Source organism: Leiobunum rupestre, chromosome 2, assembly GCF_980474605.1.
Source record: "Leiobunum rupestre chromosome 2, qqLeiRupe1.1.hap1, whole genome shotgun sequence".
NCBI lineage: Eukaryota > Metazoa > Arthropoda > Arachnida > Opiliones > Sclerosomatidae > Leiobunum > Leiobunum rupestre.
Window position 1 is genome coordinate 16,595,887 of NC_143385.1, and position 23,773 is coordinate 16,619,659.

The window sequence follows — 23,773 nt, forward strand, 5'->3', positions numbered from 1 at the left end:
AAGCAGAATCATCACGTATCTGTTTGAGCAGTCGATAGCGAGAATACAAAATTCCGGGACAACTAGAATGAAGCTCACCCAGAAGTTCGTCCAGCGACAGATTCAGTACAACTATTGAACTATCCTTTGTCACAAGTCAGTTGGGGAAAGTCTTTCTTCAACCAGCGACAGCGAAGATAGCAATGTCTAACGAGGTAGTTTCTGGCCCTCCCTATCCAGTACGGCGTATTCTGGATAGTGGAAGCACGAGAACGTACATTTTTTTTTAAATAGAGCTAATACGATAGCTTGACTTTCTTCTCCTCAATTAAATCTCGAACGTGAAACAATCTGAAGCTAATGTGTTTAGATATGTCGGACGTTGCGGGGTTCTCCGCTAACTTTATAGCTCCTTGGTTGTAAATGTTAATGGTTGTTGGTGTGCACTACTGTGCAGATAAATTTACTTTGTCCAATTTCCTCGAGTAAAATTTTGTAACAAACAACATTCTTTGGTTGCTTCACTAACAATTTTAAGTGCCACGAATTCGGCTTCGACCGTGCTTAAAGCCCCGCCTAGTTTCACCGCGTAACCACTGAACGATTTTCTATCAGACGCGTCTGAACCCCAATCTGCGTCAGTAAAGATTTCGACTTTCGTCCCTGTTCTTCTAAAATATAGAGCTCGATTCTTAGTTCCATTCAAATAACGTAGCAGGTGCTTCATTGCAGTCCAGTGTTCGTTATAGGGTTTTTGACTAATGTGAGTTGCGGCGAAAGCCAAATCCGGTCTCATGTGAGTTTCTAAATAAAGCAAACTTCCAATAACGTGTCTATAGAGCGATGCTCTTTCTTCGTCTAGTTCCTGACCGTCTTCGCCTTTAGTGTACTTTGTAACTAGGCAAAGTGGTGGCTCTGCACTCTTCGAGTTAAACATTCCCATTGCTTAAAGAAGCTCGGTCGTGTAACGAATTTGGTCCAACAAATATCCATCTTCAGTTTTCTTAACTCTCATTGATAAGATATTACGAATCTCACCAAGGTCGTTCACTTCTAGGTGTTTTCTTAGCGCAATCTTCATTCGTTCGATTTCTTCGTCCGTTCCATAGAGAACTTCATCGTCCACGTAGGTTGTAATTATCAATTTTCTACGTGGTTGATAATAGACACAGGGATATGCGCGAGAGCGCTTGAGCCCTTCAGCTTGTAGTACTCCATCCAAATGCCTGTTTCACTGACGACTTGATTTAAGCCGTAAATGCTCTTGCGTAATCTGGGAACGAACTCCTTCTCTTCGAGTTATTTACTAGTTGGTATATTTGGGAACGTTTTACGTAGTTCTCCTGATAATTCGTCGATGTTATTGGGAACTCCCATACAGACTTCTTCTTCTAGGTCAGCTTTTCAATACGCCGCGGTTATATCCAACTTTATCCAAGTGATGTATCTTCCAATTTCTTTCGGCTGCGATACCAAATAGTAGACGAGTTGTTTTCATCTGTACTACCGGAGCGTAGGTTTGGTCATAATCAAGACCTGGTCTTTCAGTGTTACCCAAAGCCACCAGTCTCGCTCTGTATCTGGCGATCTTTCCAGCTTCGTCGTACTTGCTTTTATAAACCCATTTTGCTCTTATAGTTTTACGATGTTTTGGCCTTTCGGCGAATTCAAACGTCTCATGTCCTAAAAGATTTCCGGCTTCCTCAGTCATAGCTTCTTTCCATTGTTTCGAATTCTGCGAAGTTACTGCCTCTCTCGTTGTTTGTGGGTCCAACTTCGTGTAGTCTTCGACCGTCGCCAAATTACACGGGTTCGTTATCATCAATTACATAATCAACCATCCAGCCTAGTCTTCGCAGTTGTCTTCCAGCTTGTGTTTTTCTTACGTCTTGCCATTATAAAAATGTGTCTATAGAAAACCCTATAAGTCGCTAGCTGACTTGGCCCCCCGAAACGTTTGTACTACTTAATAATTTCTGGAAAGAAAATAAATAAAAATGATTGATTGATTGAACCCACGTTTTATCTCTATAGTTTTGCCTTGGATTTTTAATGGTTTTTCTTTAGATATTTGGGTCAATTTTCTATAACAAAATAACTTTTTCTTTAAGTGCTTGTTATAGGATCAACTGATTTTTTTTTAGAAAATGCCAATTTTTCACTTGTAAATATAGTGGGTTTTTAATGGTGTTTCTTTAGATACTTGGGTCAAATTTCAATCACAAAAGAACCTTTTTAAAGTTTTTCTATGCAATTAACTGATTGTTTTCTTAGAAAACACAAATTTTTGACTTACAAATCTAGTGGAATATTTTTGTATATCTTTAATTAGCCGGGAAATTCCAATTTTCGCTTTATTCTTATTTTTAGAGTTCTTGAAATAGTTTAGTGATTTTAAATTCAATATTTAAATGTATGGCAGTTTTAAACTCATAGTATAGTAAATGAATTTTTTATTAGTGACTAGAATGTGTGGGACATCATTTAGTCTGCTCGAACAATTGATTAATCAAGGGTGAGATTTGTGTGACGGCCACACCATTAACGGGGTGATAATTGGGGATATGGATGAGACACCCGTAGCGGAAGTATTACAACCACCCGTTGGTGGAATGTTGTTTGTTCTCACAAGGCCGTCCACATTATCTGTCTCCAAAACGCTTTGGATTACAGGACTATGCTACTTGTCCCGACAGTTATTGAAATAAACCAAGTTATAAGTAAATCTAAAGTATTATTTTTTAAGACGACATTATTTGTAAGGTACAGAAGTACTAGAGAATCAGACTGTATACCGTATTGAACTAGGTTAAAATTCTACTGGTTCGATATATACGAGGGGTTAGTGACTCCGCGAACTCGGTGTACACTGTCGTACCTTTGACTGTGCTTATAAGAGTTCATGCACTCTTTAAAATCCGTATCTTTAGCAGTACTAAGTACGAGAACTCGGTGTACAGGTCATCCGAGAGTGACTTACCCCTCGAATATATATACAACATATTAGAAAACAAAGTAGGTTATTATCAGTAAAACGTTCTCTTGTTTACAAACACCCTAGCTACATAAAGAAACGGTGTAGCGTAATTTGAATATCGGTTGGTTTTTTTTTCATTTCTTCAACACTTGCCTACGATGAAGACCTTGCCATACGCGTGTTGATTTAACTTCCGGCGTAACGATGGAAAGGCTCTGCCGGTAATAGTTTCGGGAAGATATCTTCATTCGGAACGTAGGCTTTATCCGGGTTGTATTTATTAATGAATCCTTTGCTGAACACACTACTGCCGAACTCTAGCCTTGTGTTTCGTGATTGTTGGAAATGTTATGTATGTATACTTGTTTTTTCCCTTTGTATTAATCCTCCTTGGTTTTCTTTTTTTCTCCCTCTAACCTCTCGCTCGGTAGACTTTGTTAGTAACGCGCACTCACACCCACATATACTTGTACATAGTAGATTGTATTTCTTTTGTTATTTACCGAACTCAATAAAAACAGTTTCGTTTAGACTGATTGCGCTTTCTTTTATAAGTTTTAAGTTCGATCTTTAGGCAGTTAAAATACGATAAAAACCTCAACAGTGATTGTTCCACCTTCATCTGTTTTCACACGGAAAAACCATTTGTTCCGAATAATTTTACGTTCACCGTGGGGGAGTGATCAAGTCGTAGACTCCGTGTTTGTCCATCGCTCTTTTCAAGATCGGAAAGAACTGTTTTGGCAAAGCGTTGCAGGAGGAGGAGGAGAGCAGACACTACATAATGGCTTCCTCGGCGTCGAGCGATCCCGCTGGACAGGGCCGTCTGCTCGAGTTGGACATGTTTTGGGTAGTTCGATGGGTAAGGTATCTGCGACTTCTCGTTTCTCGACGTATTTGGTAGTCACATCATCTCTTGACCTGACGGATCTGGTAGTCGCGTTATCCCCCCTCTCATCTGATTCCGATGTTGCATCATGAGAGTTCGTCGACCGCTCACCCTGGCTAAAGGCATCTTCCGAACCAGGAATCCACGTTTCCACAACGAATTTCTCGGGACTGAACCGACCGTCCCGAGACCGTAAGACATCTGAGCTCAGGAACGTAGACTCGTTATCCATCGGAATTTTCTTCGTAGCCGGCGATCACACCTTTATAGGATTTCTTCCCCAGTTTCTTTCTACACCTTTGGACTGTGAACGAAGCATTCTGTTCCGAAAAATCAAAGGTGGTTAATGGACGAATTCGTCTTCCCAGTCGATAGCTCATACGGTGTCTTCCCGGCAATACGTGTCGGAGCCGTTGAGTTTAATACATACGTCTTGGTATTAACCGCGTAGGCCCCACAGCTTTGGTGGGAGATCTGAATTAACATGTACACTAACATCGATAGGACGGAATCCATAATCGTTCGGTTATCTCTTTTGGCTACCCCGTTCGGATCTGGGGTTTATGGTATTTACTCGAGATTTCATCTGGTGTAACTCGTCGTGTACGTTCTCAGTACCATTGCCGGTTACCAACTCTCGAACAGTGTACCCGTGGGTTTTACATAGAGCAATAAAGTCTCTAAAACTGTCGACCACATCAGATTTCTTCGCCAGAAAATACGTGACCCTTAAGCCTGAGTATTCATCCTTAAGGAGTAGGTAGTATCTCTTGCCCTTCATAAACGGTGTTGGCGATAGTCTCCAGAGATTAGATTGAATCCGGTCCAGACGAGTGCTAAAACTGTGTATGGTCATTTTGCTGTACATACAGGCTTTTCAGCGCTTGACAATCTTCGACTCAACCACTTCATAGTAGAGTTTCTTTAGCGTAGCTGAAACGTGACGCTTATCTTGATGAACAAAGCGCTTGTGCCAGACTTGGAGATCTGCCTTTCTTTCATTATTTGGATCAGCCGCCAGATGTACGGATATTCTCGATGTCCAGACGGAATAGGTGCTAGACCTTCCCAGGTCGACGCATTTTTTGTGTTCCCTCACCATTCTCGTACACGCCGCGTGACTTTTCCGAAGCTCTAATTTCCAAGCTATTGTTCTCGTAACTGCACTTTTTAACGAAAAAACATTACAAGCGAAATCTCTGATATGCTAGACATTGTGAATGACCTCTCGATGTAACTCCTTTCCGATGCGGAATACTACTGCAAGGCCACCTTCAACGTCTGCAAACATCTGGGGTGTGGAATTTCCGGAATCGTGTATACTTCCCACTGCTACCTTGTGTATGGTCACCTCCACCGTCGCCTTCATCCTTCCACGGTCTCATAATATATTTTGAGCAACAAACTGTGAAGCCCGGTAAATGCGATTTGTTTAACCAATAAAAGCGTTTCTTCTTTGTACTTCTTGTTTTAATCGTAAAAAAACCCTTTTTTAAAAAAAAATAAAATTATGGTAATTTACCGCAACACGGTAAATTACGCTGTAAATTACCGCGTAATATACTGTTTTCCTAAATTACGGTAATTTAAGAACTCTAACCCGGATCGCCTCGTGATTCAACGATAGTGGCCCGTAGCTTTTTAAGGCTAACGGCGGCAGACAGTAAGAGGGAACACACCACGCGCCGTTACAACATAAAAGTGGGAACTACAGTTGCGCCTGCATGTTCTCAGCTAACATTAATTCACTCTTGGTAAAACTGGTTCCCCCTTTTTCGACGTTCTCCCCCTTTCGGAAGCGGGCCACCTTCGGGACGCTGAATATTGCACTCTTTTGGTTTTTGTGGCGCGCTAAGTAAGGGCGCGATGTTCTTCTTAAAGGGCGGGATTGTTGAATTTCCATACTTTGGATTGTCTTTAACGGGGCGTGAAATTCTAATCATCTATTTAGTTTTACTTTTAGAGTGCTTGAAATAGACAGTGATTCAATATTTAAATAGTTGTTAAATTTATTCTTAGCTCACTCATTACGCTGATCATAAAAAAATTAACAAGGTTAAAACCGTGTCTGAAATTTACGGCAAAATAGTTTAATAAGATTACGATATAATCGGTAAAAAAGATAACGTCCAAATAGGGGAATAAGATTACCATATAATAGGTAAATATGATTACGATATAATAGGTAAATAAGCTTACGTTAAAATAGGTGAATAAGCTTACGTTAAAATAGGTTAATAAGATTACGATATAATAGGTAAATAAGCTTACGTTCAAATAGGTGAATAAGCTTACGTTAAAATAGGTGAATAAGATTACGATATAATAGGTAAATAAGCTTACGTTAAAATAGGTGAATAAGCTTACGTTAAAATAGGTGAATAAGATTACGATATAATAGGTAAATAAGCTTACGTTAAAATAGGTGAATAAGCTTACGTTAAAATAGGTGAATAAGATTGCGATATAATAGGTAAATAAGCTTACGTTAAAATAGGTGAATAAGATTACGATATAATAGGTAAATAAGCTTACGTTAAAATAGGTGAATAAGCTTACGTTAAAATAGGTGAATAAGATTACGATATAATAGGTAAATAAGCTTACGTTAAAATAGGTGAATAAGATTACGATATAATAGGTAAATAAGCTTACGTTAAAATAGGTGAATAAGCTTACGTTAAAATAGGTGAATAAGATTACGATATAATAGGTAAATAAGCTTACGTTAAAATAGGTGAATAAGATTACGATATAATAGGTGAATTATATTACGATAAAATAGGTTAATAAGATTACGATAAAATATTCAAATAGTCATAGTGATAATTTTGCCACGGGTTTAGAAAAGTCTGCTTCACAAGTTCAACTTCAATATTTAAAGGATGGTGGATGGGCTCTCCTATCGTCAAAAATACCTTTAATTTCTTTCTTTTGAGATGGAATTATCCTTCAGTTGGTCAGGATTATTTAATTTGAGCGTGGGCGCCCGCAATGGGGGGAGGAACGGGGCAAATGCCCCCCTTTTATGAGCTATAAATGCACTAATAAAGGTATGAAGTTCCTTCCCCCTTTTTATTAGGAAAACTTTCTGCGGGCGCCCCTGAATTTGAGTCCTTAAGAATTTGTCCCATAAAAGGTAATGAAGAAGATGATCTTTATGTTAAACGCCTACCTTTCGCATTAAATGGATTTATCTTCCGGATTAAGTGCTAAAACGTAACAATCAAATCAATATCATCTGTTTTTAACTCAAAAATTCTTTAATATCATCGTGATCGTACGGTTGGCTGTATAAAAAACCATGGTTTATTTTTTTTTTAATTTGGCGGTTGGAAACCGCGGGGTACCCACAAGGATCGAACAAGGGTCGAAAAACTGCCTCGGGCCGAGGCTGAGGCCGAGCATGGATTAACAATAACTCACAGGGATAGTTCTCTTACATAGAACTATCATTGCCAGCCAAAAATACGTTTGCTACAAACTCTTCCCCCCTTACAGTCCTACCTCCCCACTTTCCGCCCCAAAAACGATTCAAATCTGGAAATAGTAACACCATCTCGTGTCTGAAATCGGCACTATGGTTTTTTAATAAGGTTTTTAAATATGGCGATTGTCAGTAAAATTGGTCAGCAGATTATTTTATTCGGAATTTAATAGGATTTGTCATTGTTTGCCGCGGAGTATAATTATATAATTTTCAATTATTTTTCGCAGCTCCATCTACCGTGTCGTCGCTTTCCACGCCAAACAAACAAACAAACAACAACAACAACAAACACTTAAGGACATTCCGTCCATATCAATAGTCCCACTTCGATATATATATATGTCGATGTGGAACTAAAAAGCTTGTGTTTTCAATCTTGGCTGTTTTCAAACAAGACTCAAAGAAAACAAACCCGGTTATTTATTATTTAGGCTCAAAATCTAAACCTTAAATCCAATTCAAATTATGTTTGTAGCAGTAACGGAGTTATTATTTACGAAAAAGTACTAAGCAATTAGAAATTGATTTTATAGATTTTAAACCAATAGAATTAGAGTATATTATGTACTTCTGATAAAATGTAATTTCGAAAAATACTTATTTACCTATTATATCCCAATCATATTCGCTTTTTTTACCGTAATCTTATTCACCAATTTTAACGTAAGCACTCTTTTGGTTTTTCAAGCGCGCTAAAAAAGGGGGCGATATTCTCCTTTAAGTGCGGGATTGCTGAATTTCAATACTTTGTTTTGCCTTTAATACCAATTTGGGTATTTTATGGTTTGCCCTACTTCTGGATAGGTGCAATAGTGGACAAATAGTTTTGGATAAAATTTTACCCATTTGACCCAACCTTTTTAAGAGTTTACGGGTGTCGTAACTATCGTTACAGTGGCGTAGCACAGAGGGTTACAGGGGAACCATATACCCCTTTTGAAATTGGAAAGGGGCGCTAAAAATGTATTTTGATAAAGATTAAAAGGGGCGCCAAATTCCATATTCCAACTGTACCACCCTTAATCCAAAACGTTCCTACGCGCCTGTGTCGTTGGAAACATCAGCTCCTGTAATGATTACTTCCGATGGAAGCGGCAATCGTGTACAATCTCCATGTTCAGCTTCGATTACTGGACGTAAATTTGTCGGCGCGCCCAGTGGCGTAGCTGAAAACTCAGAGCCCCCCCCCCGCAAAAATCTCTATGAGGCCTCCCTTTTTAATTTTTTTATAGTTAGCGCCCCCCATCTCCGAAGCTCGAGGACCCCCGAAACTCAAGGCCCACCGCACCGCGGGCCCTGCGAACCATCAGCTACGCCACTGGGCGCGCCATCTTCTGATCAGCCTTAATCTTTATTTCGTTATCAGATACGTTGAAAATTGGCAGATACGTTTCTCTTTCGCTAACAATCGAGCAGACAGATCGTACTGGTATGCAATATTCGCTTCCAGGTTTCATTCTAACGCTTGCTTCAATGTACAGCTCATGGTTATGAAATCCCGGCTCGCGGGATATCAGGTCTACGAATATAATTCGGTGGAAGGAATAACCGTAGCTTCTTTAGCCCACAGATTTATTTTTGGTTCCGGTAACGATGGTATGTCCAAATTAAGAAGTCACATTCTTTTTCATTAGGACGCTCTTCGAAAATGTGTCAATTTTGTGACATGTTAATTTTCATGTCCTTTGGAGATTTCTTTGACCATAGTTTTACAAGTTGGACCCTGACTGAACTCTACCTTACCCTAGACCTTCGGATAATGGTTTATCGTTTTCCTCAGTTGACGCAACAAATGTTCCTTTGGCCTAACTGCGGACCAGATGGTATAACTCCTCGACTTCTCAAGATTATGGCTTCAGCTATTATTGATCCCTTGTGAAGCTTTTTAACTTTTCGCTCTCGACGTCTTCGCTTTCTCGAGTTGGAAGCTTACTAATGTCATTCCAGTCTCTAAAGGGTCTGGAAAGCGTATTGATCTTCCGACGTCTATCATTGGCAAGTTACCGGAATCCATAGTTTCCGAGAAGCTTTCAATACGTTCCTACATGCTAATTCCGTAATACCAGCCCCGCAATTGGGATTCCGCCAGGGACGTTCTTGTACCCACCAGCTTCTACAATCCTGCCATGACACAAAAATGGTTCTGGTGAGTCACCAGTGGTGACCAATTGAAGTAGGAGGACAAGGGATACCAACCTTATACCCTTGCGAATTCGAAATTTCGATGTTAACGTACCATTTAGCTTGCAATAATGAAAACCGGTACGGTGTGCAACAACTGTTTCCTTTTAACCAGGTTTATTTTTTTGACATATTAAAGCTTAACAAAAACACGACGTTCTGTTTCCATTATATCAAAAAGCACCAAACAAACAGTAACTTACAGTACCTGGCTTTCGGAAATATTACTTCTTGGCGATTTCCTTTACGATGTTTTATCAAAATCAAAAATCAAATTTTATTTCATATTGCCAAAACAAAATAAAAAAAGAGACATATGGCCAAGTCTTAAAAGACTTTTAGGCCTTGAACCCGACAGAGAACGGCTTTTGGGTTACATTTATTCTTCTAACAAAGAATACTTTATTTAAAAAAAAAGATTCGTTAATAGGTAGTACACATCGTTTAGTTTAAGGATTCTGTGATTATTATTATATTTCGAATTGAAATTGTTATATTTTAATTTTATAATTCCCTGATAGTTTTTTATTTACTTTTTGAATCCTGTTATGTTTAGTGAGTTTTGAACTTTTCTGGTAAAGAGTTATATAATTTAATGCCAGTGTAAAATAAAGAATTAATTTTTCTTGATGTATTTGCCGAAGGTACAATTAGTAGATCATTTGACCTAAGGTTATATTGGTGGGGGCAAATTGAAAGATATCATTTTCAGGTTGATTTAAAGAGTTAAAGATAAAATTAGACAGTTATATTTATATAATTCTCTTATATTGTACAATCCAAGTGATAAGAATACAGAGGTGGACAAACAATGTGAGCGTTCATTTTTGAAAATCTTCTCGAAACGAACGAGCACTTCAAATACGAAGGTCGGTTGGTCTTGTTAAGCGAGAAAGAGAAATTGAGCCAGCTCAGGGTGATCGCCGATTTGTTCGCTCAGTCAGTGATTTTTCACAGCGCGGTGAGCGAGATTGGCCGATCGAGGCACTAGCCTGCTCAATTTTAAGCGCCACTTCCCCTAGCGGCGGCATAATTCGTTCACTAGAAAGCGCTGACGGCGGGCTGAGTGAGATCGCGCCGAGAGAAGCGCTAGTTTTTTAACATTGGAATTTATAATCCCACTGAACGACGAGGTAGACTGTTTCCTAGAAAAAAATTATTACCGGGAGAATATAAATTTATTACTGGGATAATGGAAATTTATTACTGGAAGTAAATAAATTTATAACTGGGAGAATATAAAATTATTACAGGGATGATATAAATTTAATACTGGGATAATAGAACTTTATTACTGAGATAACATCAATAAATTACTGAGAGAACATAAATTTATTACTGGGATAATGTAAATTTATAACTGGAAGAAAATAAATTTAATAACTGGAAGAAATTAAATTTATTACAGGAAGAAAAGAAATATAACTGGAAGAAAATAAATTTATAACTGGGAGAATATAAAATTATTACAGGGATGATATAAATTTAATACTGGGATAATAGAACTTTATTACTGAGATAACATCAATAAATTACTGAGATAACATAAATTTATTACTGGGATAATGTAAATTTATAACTGGAAGAAAATAAATTTAATAACTGGAAGAAAATAAATTTAATAACTGGAAGAAATTAAATTTATTACAGGAAGAAAAGAAATATAACTGGAAGAAAATAAATTTATAACTGGGAGAATATAAAATTATTACAGGGATGATATAAATTTAATACTGGGATAATAGAACTTTATTACTGAGATAACATCAATAAATTACTGAGATAACATAAATTTATTACTGGGATAATGTAAATTTATAACTGGAAGAAAATAAATTTAATAACTGGAAGAAAATAAATTTAATAACTGGAAGAAATTAAATTTATTACAGGAAGAAAAGAAATATAACTGGAAGAAAATAAATTTATAACTGGGAGAATATAAAATTATTACAGGGATGATATAAATTTAATACTGGGATAATATAACTTTATTACTGAGATAACATCAATTAATTACTGAGAGAACATAAATTTATTACTGGGATAATGTAAATTTATAACTGGAATAAAATAAATTTAATAACTGGAAGAAATTAAATTTATTACAGGAAGAAAAGAAATATAACTGGAAGAAAATAAATTTGTAACTGGAAGAAATTAAATTTTTTACAGGGAGAAAATAAATTTATTACTGGAAGAAAATAAATTTATTACTGGGATGATTGAACTTTATTACTTGGATAATAGAAATTTATTACTGGGAGATTTGAATTTTATTACCAGGAGATTTGAACTTTATTGCAGGGAGAAAATAAATTTATAACTGGAAGAAAATAAATTTATTACTGGAAGAATATAATTTTATTACAGGGATAATATAAATTTAATACTGGGAGAATGGAAATTTATTATTGGGAGAATAGAACTTGATTTCTTGGAGAATAGAAATTTAAATCTGGGAGAATACACTTAGGAAAAATGTCACGTTGAATTTACAAGAACTACCTGGAAACCGGTGAAGCCAGGTGGTTCTCGTAAAATTTACAAGTGATTATGTTTTTTTATCGTTATAAATCACATCTTTCAAGTAAAATTAACGAGATAGTGTTTCTCTAAATATAATAAAATCCCCGTTAGTTTTTACTAGTGGTCCCGTTATTTTAACAAGTGCATTCGCGTTAAAATTACAGGAATTTTAATCATCCCTGTATATTTTACTGCAAACTGCTTTGTCTATTGCACAGTTAAAAACTTTTAGTATTTACTACATGCTGTATTATTTTCACAATTTAATAGATCAATAATCTGAACATACGCGTTTCAAATTAGTTGGTGTGTATTTTACCAGTTCCAAAAATAAAACTCATAATTTGCATATGTTCCGCACATATTTAGTATTTTAGATATAACTCGGAAATGATAAATCCTACGGACCTGCGAAAATATGGTTGGTCTTGACTAAGTTTTTGATATATCCATACCTCATTTAGAAAAAACCACGTTTGTTAATGTAATTTTGATCATAACTGTGAAACTCTTTGACCTAGTCACATTCAACTCGGCGTTAAAAAATACTACAGAAACGATACTGAACTCACCCGATCGCTAAATTAAAAATTCTGGGATTTTTTTGCATATTAGAGAAAACAAGACGTACGACGGTCAGAATACACACAATCCTTCAATTGTGTTAAGTTTGTTTGAGCTATTCACAGCAAACCTGCAACGCGTTCCTCAAACTAAATCTAACAAGTTGGCAAGCCAAAATATACCTCTCCTCGGAAGAATTGCCCCTAGTGGTATTAATTTCGAGATAACCCTTAAAGATATATCTCCGCAATTTAGAGTTATTTGTTAAAAATGTTATCCCAGTTCTATCCCGCCCGGTATAAAATTTTAATTATAATTAAAATAATTGAGACGAAATGACCATTTTTAATTTATTCAGAATATCAGAGTTAAATAGTTACAACAGTGAGTTAGACGTACTATAACAATGCACAATTGAATTAAACCCTTTTTACAGTACAAGTTGATCAGTTGAATATAATACGAAGCAAATTTTAATGAAAGAAATATCTACAGAGGGTATTATAACGACCGTTCGCTTTTTGGTTTATAATTTTAACGGAATCGGGCCGATTTTAATTAAACGATAGTTTATCGAAATTTGGTTAAAAGAATATTCCCTAAGGCCGCGCAATAAATTTACGAGAATAATTTCCCGTCGCCGTTATACATAGCTGCACACCAAGACTTGGTCTCGGGCTCAGTCTCACCAAACGTTTTGATTGGCCTTAGTCTCATCTCGTTCTCCCCATAATTTCCGCAAAAACACGAGAGCTCGTCTAGGGCTCATAAGTTTTTTTCTTTAATTCAAAAGCTCGTCTCGGGATCATATTTTTTTAAACTTAATACGAGAGCTCGTCACGGGCTAATAGTTTTTTTTCTAAGTACGAGAGCTCGTCTCGGGGTCATTTTTTTTAAAACTAAATACGAGAACTCGTCTCGAACTCACAATTCCTCTCCCTAAGCATTTGAGCTTGTCTCGGGCTCATACTTATTTCTGTTACTAACAAGGGCTCGCCCTAAGCTCATAATAATTTGCATAACTCGCGGGGCTCATTCCAGTCTTTTAATATACTACTCAGTTCCGTTGCAAGTCCAAGCTGTCCAACTGTCCAAAAAAGTTTGGCCGATAAATTGGTATTGAGTTTGGCACAATTAGCAATGCCATAATTATTATTTCACTTAGGAGCGATAAAAACGAAACTTCATCCAAGCGTTAGCCTATTATTCATCTTTATTATTTTAACTTTTTTCTTTAACAAGAAATAAAATAACCAATCTGATGGTTATGACCAAACCTTGGAATAAATACAGGAATGGTAAATGAGTGACAAGTGACGTTTCACCAGTGGGCAGTGGCTGAAGGGATGGAGAAGCCCCACCCTCGGAGGCGGGGTTAATTTTTTCTAACGCTTTCTCTATGCAGCAGTAAGTTCAGCAACTATATTCCTATTTTATCTTAGTTGTTTCCATCTGCATAGAGATGGCGATACAACCCCGATTCCGAAGGCGTGGCTTCTGCTGCTCATCAGTCACTGGCGAAACAAAATTTCCCACCTATTTACTACTCTGATATTTATTTCTCCGGATGATAAAATTAGCGAATAAGTAGATTAGTCCAACTTGAACTTATTTATTTATCCAACATACTATTACCTCGACTATTACTTTTAAATTATACGCGCGTAGGCCGTAGCTTGTGATCATTTACTTTTAGAAATAACCGTATTTATGTAATCTTTACGGCTTTCTTTTATCAGCAATAACTTTTCAATAGTTTCTGGTTTCAAAGATGATCTTCTTGATCTTTGAATTCAAAATCCAATAACACTATTATAACTAGTGTTTACAGAAAACCTTTCTCTGTCGCCATGCCCCCACACGTGAATTCCTGTCACCCTTACTCCCAAAAATTAACTGCATTTTACGCATATATAAATTGAGCAGCGATAATATGTTCTAACGATAACATACTTAAAGACGAACTGTGTCTCATCAAAGCCATCGCTGCCGATAGAGGTTTTAACCCCATGATTCTTATAGAGGGATAGATCGGATACTATACCATAACCAAATTCTCAAGCAAACCAAATTACAATTAGCTTTTAAATTAAAAGACATCGCAGTCATTCCTTTTATACCACCAATAGCTAACTCTTTTGGCAACTTATTTAAACAGGTCAATATGAAACCAGTGTTCAAACCTCTTAATAAAATTCGAGATATAGTAGGGTCTCTCAAGGACAAAATTCCAGCTAACAACAAATTTGGCATCTATCAGATAAATTGTAATTGCAACTCGACATCGGCCAAACAAGACGAAATCTGAAATTCCGCACCAATGAGCATAAAAACGACGTAAAAACAACAAGTACTACTCTTCCGCGCTCGCTGAACATTTTAATTTGAATCCACGTAATCGATTTTGTAAACGTAAAAAATATTGTAATGTTTGACAATAGTATTAAATTAAATGTACGCGAATCTTTGGAAATTTTAAAACATAGAAAAAAAAACAAATTGCATTAAATAGAGATAACGGACCAGGCGTCGCGATCGCGGAACTTTGGTTTAAAAAAATTGTGTGACGCGCCCTCTATGAAATCACGTGACGGAGTTAAAAACCGAACTTTCAAGCCCGCTCTAGAATTTAGCCTTGAAGATGCGCCTGAAGAGACGCGAAACTAGTTGTCGTCGCCGTATTTAAATGACATAGGTAAAATATGCTTTTAATTATAGCTTTTATTGCGTAAATAAAGTTGTAATTTTTAAAATTTAGATTATTTTATACGTAAGTAGCCAACATATTTTATTTAAGGTAAAAATACTACAGATATTGTTTTATTCAAAAAATAAATAACTGAACTTGGGTTAGTTACTTCAGAAATTCTCACATCTCTTGCTAGAGTATTTTTTTGTTGAGGACGTTATAATCGTCGGTACTATCTAATCCACATTGCATATCAGTTCTTTGTAGGTCATTTTCTGAAACGCTTTGATCTTGAGGTTCTTTCTTAGCCATGCGTTTGAATTCCTTATTGAATATTTCCAGAGCTGAGGTTTCATTTAGACTACTTAGCTTAAATTCTTGGTTCCAAATTGGATTACAAAATGCATCTTGGAAAAATTAGATACATTATTACTACACAAAACTAAACTAAAGCCAAAATATTTTACCTTGAAACATTCGTAATTTTTGTTGAGGGTCCAAAATTGAGGCAATAACATAATGCTTATTTGCTAAAATACTTTGAAACCTATTAGACAGACCTAAAAGGAGATGTGCTTTTAGATCTGGGAAATAGGTTTTTATTGGAATATCGTAATTGGCATTAAACGTTGCAACGATTTTCATTATCACAAGGTTGGACGTCGGAAAACTTCCCCGAAGGACATCTGTTGCATTTCGAATAGGTTTCAAGAGAGTTAAAAGATCTGTAATTCGTGTGCGCGTGAAATTTGTAGGAGGATGAATTTCTTCATTTCCCGAAGACGCTTCTAGAACAATCTTCTGAAGATCAGAGAAAAACTGCGTCTGTCAAAGATAAACAAATTAAAATTTACAATGATATGGTTTTTCAAATTGTTACCTTAGTTTGAAAACCAAGTATCTTAAAAAAGTAAAAATTTGAGCTGTAAAGTTTGGGCACAACAACCCAGTCTCGGTGGTTTTCTTAAAATCCGGTCTAAAAATATCTCACCTATTTTTTCTATATCGGATTCTGAATAAAACATCATCTTACTTAGTATATTTAATAAAATTAACAAGAAGTGAAAACATACCACTTATTCTTCATCCAGGTATTCTGCAATGTCTTCAACATCACCCGTATCCAAAACATTATCATCTTTATCCCCCAATACAATATTTTCTTCCTCAAGGACACTGGTGACATCTTTCTCATCAAACACGTACATCATATTACACGCTTTAGTCATGTTCGATGCGTTATCAGCCATGAGATTCCTACCTAAAATTAATATTCAATTAAAGATTGAAATATATTTTTCGCAACTATATACTCTACCTGGTGTGCTTTAAGATTCCTTCTATTGATAATGTCCATCAAATTCCTGGCGATTTCTTCACCAGTATGTCTACTTGGGAAATGCACAAACCCTAAAGTTGAACTGAGGATTTTCCACTCATCTGTGATGTACTGGCATCGCACACCTAAGACACCATCTTGCCTCTTGCTTGTCCATATGTCTAGCGATATGTGAAGACATTGACTTTGGATGGGAGAAAGGATTTTGGTAAGGTTTGGTAAAACCTCCTTTTCATATTTATTCTGTATATCGCGAGCAACTGTTGTTCTTGTCTGTATATTGATATCAGGTAAAAACATCTGCATAAAAACCCGAAACCCAAGATTGTCTACAAAACTTAAAGGTAGACCATCTGTGGCAATCCAATCTACAATTGCACTCTTAAATAGTTTTTGTCGCAAGCTGTTCACATCAATTTTTTGTGGTTTTCTTTGTGCCGAAAAAAAGTGTTCTGAACATAATCACTTGTAGAGGCCTCCTTAACTTTCACATCAGGATGCATTGACTGAAAAACAATACAAATATTCTCTATAAAAACAACTACTAGGTATAACAGTATAAGAAGTGATTGTAAGTCATAATCTCAATGTTCAACTACCTAGTGTCTGGCCAACCCTTAACTTTAAAAATGACTACCCGATGTGATTTAAACCGAAAGACTGAAATTTATCAAGAGGCAACACCTGTTGGAAATGTAAACAACCTATACAAAAATTTTGAAATTTAACTTACAGTAAGGTGACGCTTGAAATTGAAAGATTTTGTGCCATATTTTTCTTCTTTGCAGTAATTACACTGAAAGACAGCAGTCTTTGTTAGCTTTCCCTGAAGAGTTTTGTGCCCAACATAGCTGAAATGTTCCCCAAATTGTTTCATCCAATGGTACCTTGCATTGTATCCCCCAGATTGAAAGAGCTTTTTTACGTCCGGAATTATTGTCTTTTCAAATTCCACTGATTCCATATTAGATTCACATTCAGAGTCATCAGTTGAAATATCTGCACCTACAATATTGAATTCTGGGTTATCTTCAATAGGATTCCTGGATTTAGAGTTACTAGTACTTTGATTGATTTTGTCGTCTAAATTGTGAATTCTATCTGCGTAAATAAGTTTCTATGTTCTTTTTCTAGCTCTTCCTCTACCAGTAAATCCAGTACTTCTTGCTGGAGATCGTTGTCTAGTTCCTCCTCTTATTTGCACTTTTGGTCCGTCTAGTAAGGGTGGAGCACTTTTTGACGTTTAAATTCCACATAAGTGACATTACTAGAAATATCATCATCACTATCTATGGACATTGGAGTCCCAAGGCCAGCAGCATCAGTCCCTGGGTTGGATGAAGTTGAAGACAAGGTGTCACTGTCAATAGCACCTAACCCTGGAAAACACCGATCCGAATCCTGAGAAGGAATGACAATTTACAACACCTTATTGATATTCAAATTTAAAGACAGTAAATTCAGCAATTTTACTTTTATTTTCAATACTTCCTGCCATTCCTTCGACACTCTCAGACCGAGAATGGAGCGCTTTAAAAAGATAATAACATAAATTAAAGTTTTGATGTCGTCAATTGATAATTTGTGGGTAAAAGATATACAAATAATAATACATCACCTTTTTAAATCGAATCCAATCCCACTAGCTAGTAGCTATTAGGCTTAGCTAATGGCTCTAGCAGCCAAGGCTAAACCGTAGTACAGTCTCCTTGGGCTGGGCTACCTTACGCACGTGGGTCACCGGGTGACGCTGAACTGCACGTTACAAAAGTAAAACAAAACAGCCGGGCGACCTCAGACCAGGCTGTCCCAAGATAAAACGGACTAAGGGCATTTTTTGCGATTTTCTGAAAATTACAATTTATTAACCCTTATTTGGAGTCTGATATATATGCTTAATTTCAATCGTCTATTCCTTTTAGTTTTTAAGATATTGTAACACATTTTTTATGCAAATTAGCCTATTTCCAATTTTACCAAGGTAAAAAAGGTCATAAAATGTATTTAGATCGTTCTTCCTTGGTAATTTTATATTACGATGGTAAAACGTACTAAATTTAAATAAAGTTCGATTTTCCAAAATAAAGATTTAGTGTTTCACTGAGCAAAACGAACTAAATAAATATTTGGGCCGTTTTACTAAAAACAAAGGAAATAAGTTGCGATATGAAAACAAACTATAATATTTTTTAGTTTGTTTTGGCGGTAGCACTTTTTGTTTTTCGAATGTTACAACACTAACTATATTTGTTACCTCTCCGAGGGGTTGTCCCCAAGGAGGGGTTATTTTTGATTGTTTTTCCATTAGTAAATCTAAAATCTCTTAAAAAGTGTTATGTCGAAACAGATCATATTTATTTTCAAAGATAATTTTTTTTATAGTTTGTTTTTCCATCTGTGACTTTAAAAATCGTATTTTAAAAACATATTTAGTCTCTTATACCGCTATGTATAAGTTTGTAAATTAATATTAAAACGGACTACAAATAAATATAGTTCGTTTTACTGCCAAAAATTCTAAATGAACAAAGTGAAAGACAGACTATATCCAAATATAATTCGTTTTACACGTTGAATTTAGCGAAAAAAATTATTTTGAAGGGAATAAAGAATTTCCTTTATTTAAGTTGATTAATTTGATTTATTTTGAAATTATGAGAAAACCATTAGATTCTAAATTAAATTTTACTATAGGGTAACCTAATATTCCATGGGAAAATATTTTTATTTTTTATTTACTCACGGAAAAAGATAAAAATATTTGAGGCTTCATTTCTCAAAAAGGGGAAAATGCCTATAGTCCGTTTTACCTTAAACATCTTCGAAAATTCTAGAAGGTAGTTTACTTTGGACCAATCGGAAAACGACTGGGTTCAATCACGTTAACCTAAATAGCCAATTACGTAAATTCCGTATTCATGCACCTACACGGTCACACCCAGTAGGTCAGAGCTCTCTTCAAGGGCGACTCTCCCGACACGGCCAACTGTGATCACGCGCTGTTCGCGCTATAGCTTTTCAAAGTTGGTCGTGTGAGTGAGAAAGTAAGCGTTACGGTTACGGCACGTGTTGCTCTGCGTCGCAGCGCTTCCCAGTGGCCAAGGGAAACATAGTCGTGCAAAAACGAACTCACAACCATCTCTTGAAAAATTAAAGGCCTCGTATCGGGCTCGTTACAAAAATTTGGTCTCAGCTCGGACTCGTAGTAACACACTATATTATATTGGACTCAGCTCAGGCTCACAGCAATTTACTATATTTAAATGGTCTCATCTCGAGCTCACAAATATACGCTACATTTAAAAATGTCTCATCTCGGGCTCAAATTAAATGACCACTATGTTTTGGTCTCTACTCGGGCTCGTCTCAGTCTCATAATAAATCCTGGGCTTAGTCTCACATCGAGCTCGGGCTCTTAGTGTGAGACGAGCCCGTTAAGGTATGCCGTTATATCGAAAATTTATTTGATTCGGGATTGCCAGAACTGTAATGTTGTGGGCGAGTGATTAGAAAATAAAATGGCAACCAGAATTATGCAAAATTATAAAAGTTTATTTTTATTCAGAACAATCTATGGAACGTTCTAGATTTAACTTTCATCAATAACCCAACAATATATATCCCTTCTACGTAATTGTACAGAACTGGTACTCAAGTGTCTAAGACTAGATTTGTCTTAGTTCATCGTGATTGAAAAATAAACCAAAACACACTTACACTTAAGTAAATATCATAAATTATACTGAGTAATTTTCGTTACTAGTTACTTCCAATCTACTTAATTACCCTCACATGTTGAGTTGATAATTTCAAGGGTATAATTAGGTTATTCCAATTCAAAAAATAATAACAATAAATTTTATCTTACCGTTGACTTGAGTTAGTTCACAATTACTTTAACACTTTCAGTCTTAAACACGCACTGTTCATACACTTAAGACCATTCGTTCACGTTCCAAACGCGAAACACAATTTAACTCTTTTCTTGACCGAAGACCGAACATACTAATTAAAACCGCAAAGTTACCTCATAACTTTTGACCGACACCAGGACCCCGTCCTGTAGTATTTCGTCTGACAGCCAAGAACTAAGAAAGACTATATCTTCTATATTGACGGCATCGGCCTTATATACTATTATTTTGTGTTTTATTTTGACCCGTCGAGATTTGACTAAAGTTCGAAAAATTGAAGAGATTATATTTTTTACCCGGTTTGATTGATAGTTCTCCACATGGTGGCGCTATATTATTACTTTGATATAGTTTCCGCGGGAGATTTTAATAATTAACCTTTTTCTAAGCGTTATTAAAAGGTAACAATGAACTCCTTTTTGTGTTTTAACGAATTTTTTTTAAGAATTTAACAAAAATTTAAAACAAAACAAAAAACCGTACCAAAGAATAAACAAAATATATAGAGATATTGTATTCATCCGTTTAGTAAAAAAACCCGCCTTATCATAATGGTTCCTTTACTTTAATATTTTCCCTAAAGAAGTCAATGGCTCGGCGGTGAACTATCCGCATTGTTACGATGCGACCCGAGTTCAATTCCTGATAATATAAATTATAAATATTTAATTAAATATAAGATTAATATAATTTATAAATATTTAAAATGATGTAGAATAAATTATAGTACCTAACGTTATAACTTTGTAAAGGACATTCGAAAAAGCGGTTTTTTATAAAATCACCGTAAATTAACAAGCGTTGGTGGTTGAGTGGTTAGAGTACATCTCTTGCACGAGGCAGACCCGAGTTCGATTCCCGGCCGGCGCCAAAAAAATACTACGACGAATACTGTGTACAGTTGGTGGAAACCCTGCCATTGGACGATTAAAGTTTGCATAACACTCAGCACTCGGTCCGTCTCAAAGTCATTAAGAAGAAGTTGGAGAGAAAATGCCCATACAAACACAAAAAACTCAACACCCACAACTGTCATAACACGAACTCGACATCCGCAACAGTTATAGCACAAACTCAACACCCACAACCGTCACAACACGAACTCAACATTTACAACCTACACATAAACCTTACAATAACGAAATATCCAATCAAACTGAATTAAAACTGTCGCGATGGTGACGAAAAAAAGACCAACAAAACCAAATTCAACCGCAAATCAAGCCGTTAACGCTCACCGTCACACGGTGGTTTTGCCAACCCTTCGAGAAACTGCGTACGCAATGATAAACCTTTGCCCCGAAAATGCGAACACGTTCGCAGGCCTGACAGACGGACCCACAGACCGACCCACTGACGGACACGGTAATTGTTTAACCCCTCCTAGGGGACTTCGTCCCCTCGGAGAGGTAAAAAGACGGAACTGAATATTACTCGCCCCTCCTAAATTATGGTTCGCCCAGTCTACGTCTATAGTCTGGCTACGGCCCTGTGTCACTCTTATTTTATACTTCTGATCACACTTATTTGTTACTTTTGGTGAGCCGTTGAGTGTCACACTTATTTCTTCTGGTTATACGACAAAGACTAGTTCGATCGGGTTCATACTTTATTGTTACTTCAAATAAGGTCAACCTTAGTAAATGTAAACTAATAAAAATATGAAAAGTAAATAGTAAGTTTTGAGAAATTAATTGTTTACCTGAATTTTATCCATCGTGTCATATAAAAATCTGTTTCAAATATCAGACTCGAAATGTCTTAGACGCCATGGTTGCAGTTTAATAGGTTAAGGTTTAATCTTTAATATTTAATCTTGTATAGGAAGTGCAGATGTCATTTTTACATCAATGGGTAGCCTGCCTTTTGCATTACAAATGGGAGTAATGTGAATGTGATCCACTGTGTCATATATAAATAAATCTGGTTGAAATATCAGACTCGAAATTAAGTTTGGTTTCTACCTGTCTATCTTTAAATTTGTTAATCGGTAATATGTAGTCTACTAAAACCACCCCCACCGAAATGAATTTATCTTTACACATTAGAATATATTGAAATATAATTCATTTCAATCACTTTTCCTATTCATATTTGATGAAACAAGAATTGTAGCATCATTGTCGTTGATTTCAACAAAATAATTTTTATTTCAATCACTTTTCCTATGGCAAATTTAAGTAAATTAAATTAAAATTCTAAAAATACAATCTGAGTCGATAAATATAAGACACTGGTTTTTTTTCATTATTATATATAATAATGGCTCTTTCGTTATTATTAATAGTAAAAGAAGTGTTAAGTGGAATAGTGGACATGATAATTTTTCCGATATGTTATTGAAGTTTGAAAGCAATTTTAATTTTTGGCGCCGTAGCTATGACCATAGATTAATTCTGTTTCGTCGGATACTCCGTCGCACCGTAAATATTATCTTTTACAACTTTCATAGTTCTAGCAGATTGACGGTGTTTTTAGGATCTGCACTTTGTAACAACCACAGCCTGGAGAGGAGCAATGAAATAAGCTAAACTATTTAAAAAGCTATAGGTCAGTCAATAGATTCAAAAAAGGATATTCTTTAGCACCATTATATTGATATATTAACCTTTATTGTTTAGTTTTGATGTTTTAGTTATGGATCCTTTCAGGCTTTTAACAGGAAAGCCAAGGCCCAATAAGGTATTTTTTTTTATTATAACGTAGGTATCGGTGGATACCTGTGTACAAAAATAATTTTTTGTTTTAGATAAAAACTCGACCAAATGCAGTGTCTTACTCTTGCTACTAGTGTACTTATTCTTCAAGTGGAAGGAGAATTTTATTATTCTTCAAGTGGAAGGATAATTTTAAGGAACATTTTACACTTGATGAACTTACGTATCAGGTGTAATTTTTGTGCAATTCAGGAGAACAAATTAAAATGACCTCACTGTTGTACTAGCTCTTTTACATGCTAATTTGAGATGAAATTCAGTTAGTGTTTCTTTTCTTAATCACCATCAGTCATTTCCAAACCAGGAGTATTTAAATCTTATCCGAAACTTTGTCCTTAAGTAACTGTCCAATCTGTAAGGAAAATGTATGCTTTGTATAAAAAATGATTCAACATTTTCCAGACATTGTACTGCGTATTTCAGAAGAGTATCAGATTTAATTTTAAAATGGGAGTAGCTGACTAAATTAAAACCTCTAAACAAATTGAACCTACATTGATTAACA

The 23,773-nt window shown here is 35.9% G+C and overlaps 1 protein-coding gene and 1 long non-coding RNA gene across 2 annotated transcripts; one reads left to right on the forward strand and one right to left on the reverse strand.

Moving 5' to 3' along the window:
- Nucleotides 1-442: 442 nt before the first annotated feature.
- LOC149956235 (uncharacterized) lies at nucleotides 443-922 on the reverse strand. Its single transcript, XM_090166811.1, has one exon. The coding sequence runs from the start codon at nucleotides 920-922 to the stop codon at nucleotides 443-445; it is 480 nt and encodes a 159-aa protein (XP_090022937.1).
- Nucleotides 923-23,018: 22,096 nt separating this feature from the next.
- Nucleotides 23,019-23,767, forward strand: LOC149956236 (uncharacterized). Its single transcript, XR_016478176.1, has 3 exons — nucleotides 23,019-23,101; nucleotides 23,173-23,233; nucleotides 23,301-23,767. It is a non-coding gene; the product is annotated as an uncharacterized LOC149956236 (long non-coding RNA).
- The last annotated feature ends 6 nt before the right edge of the window (nucleotides 23,768-23,773 follow it).

Bases quoted from the DNA above. Each gene is read 5' to 3' on its own strand.
- LOC149956235 (XM_090166811.1), bottom strand. From the start codon at position 922: ATGGGAATGTTTAACTCGAAGAGTGCAGAGCCACCACTTTGCCTAGTT.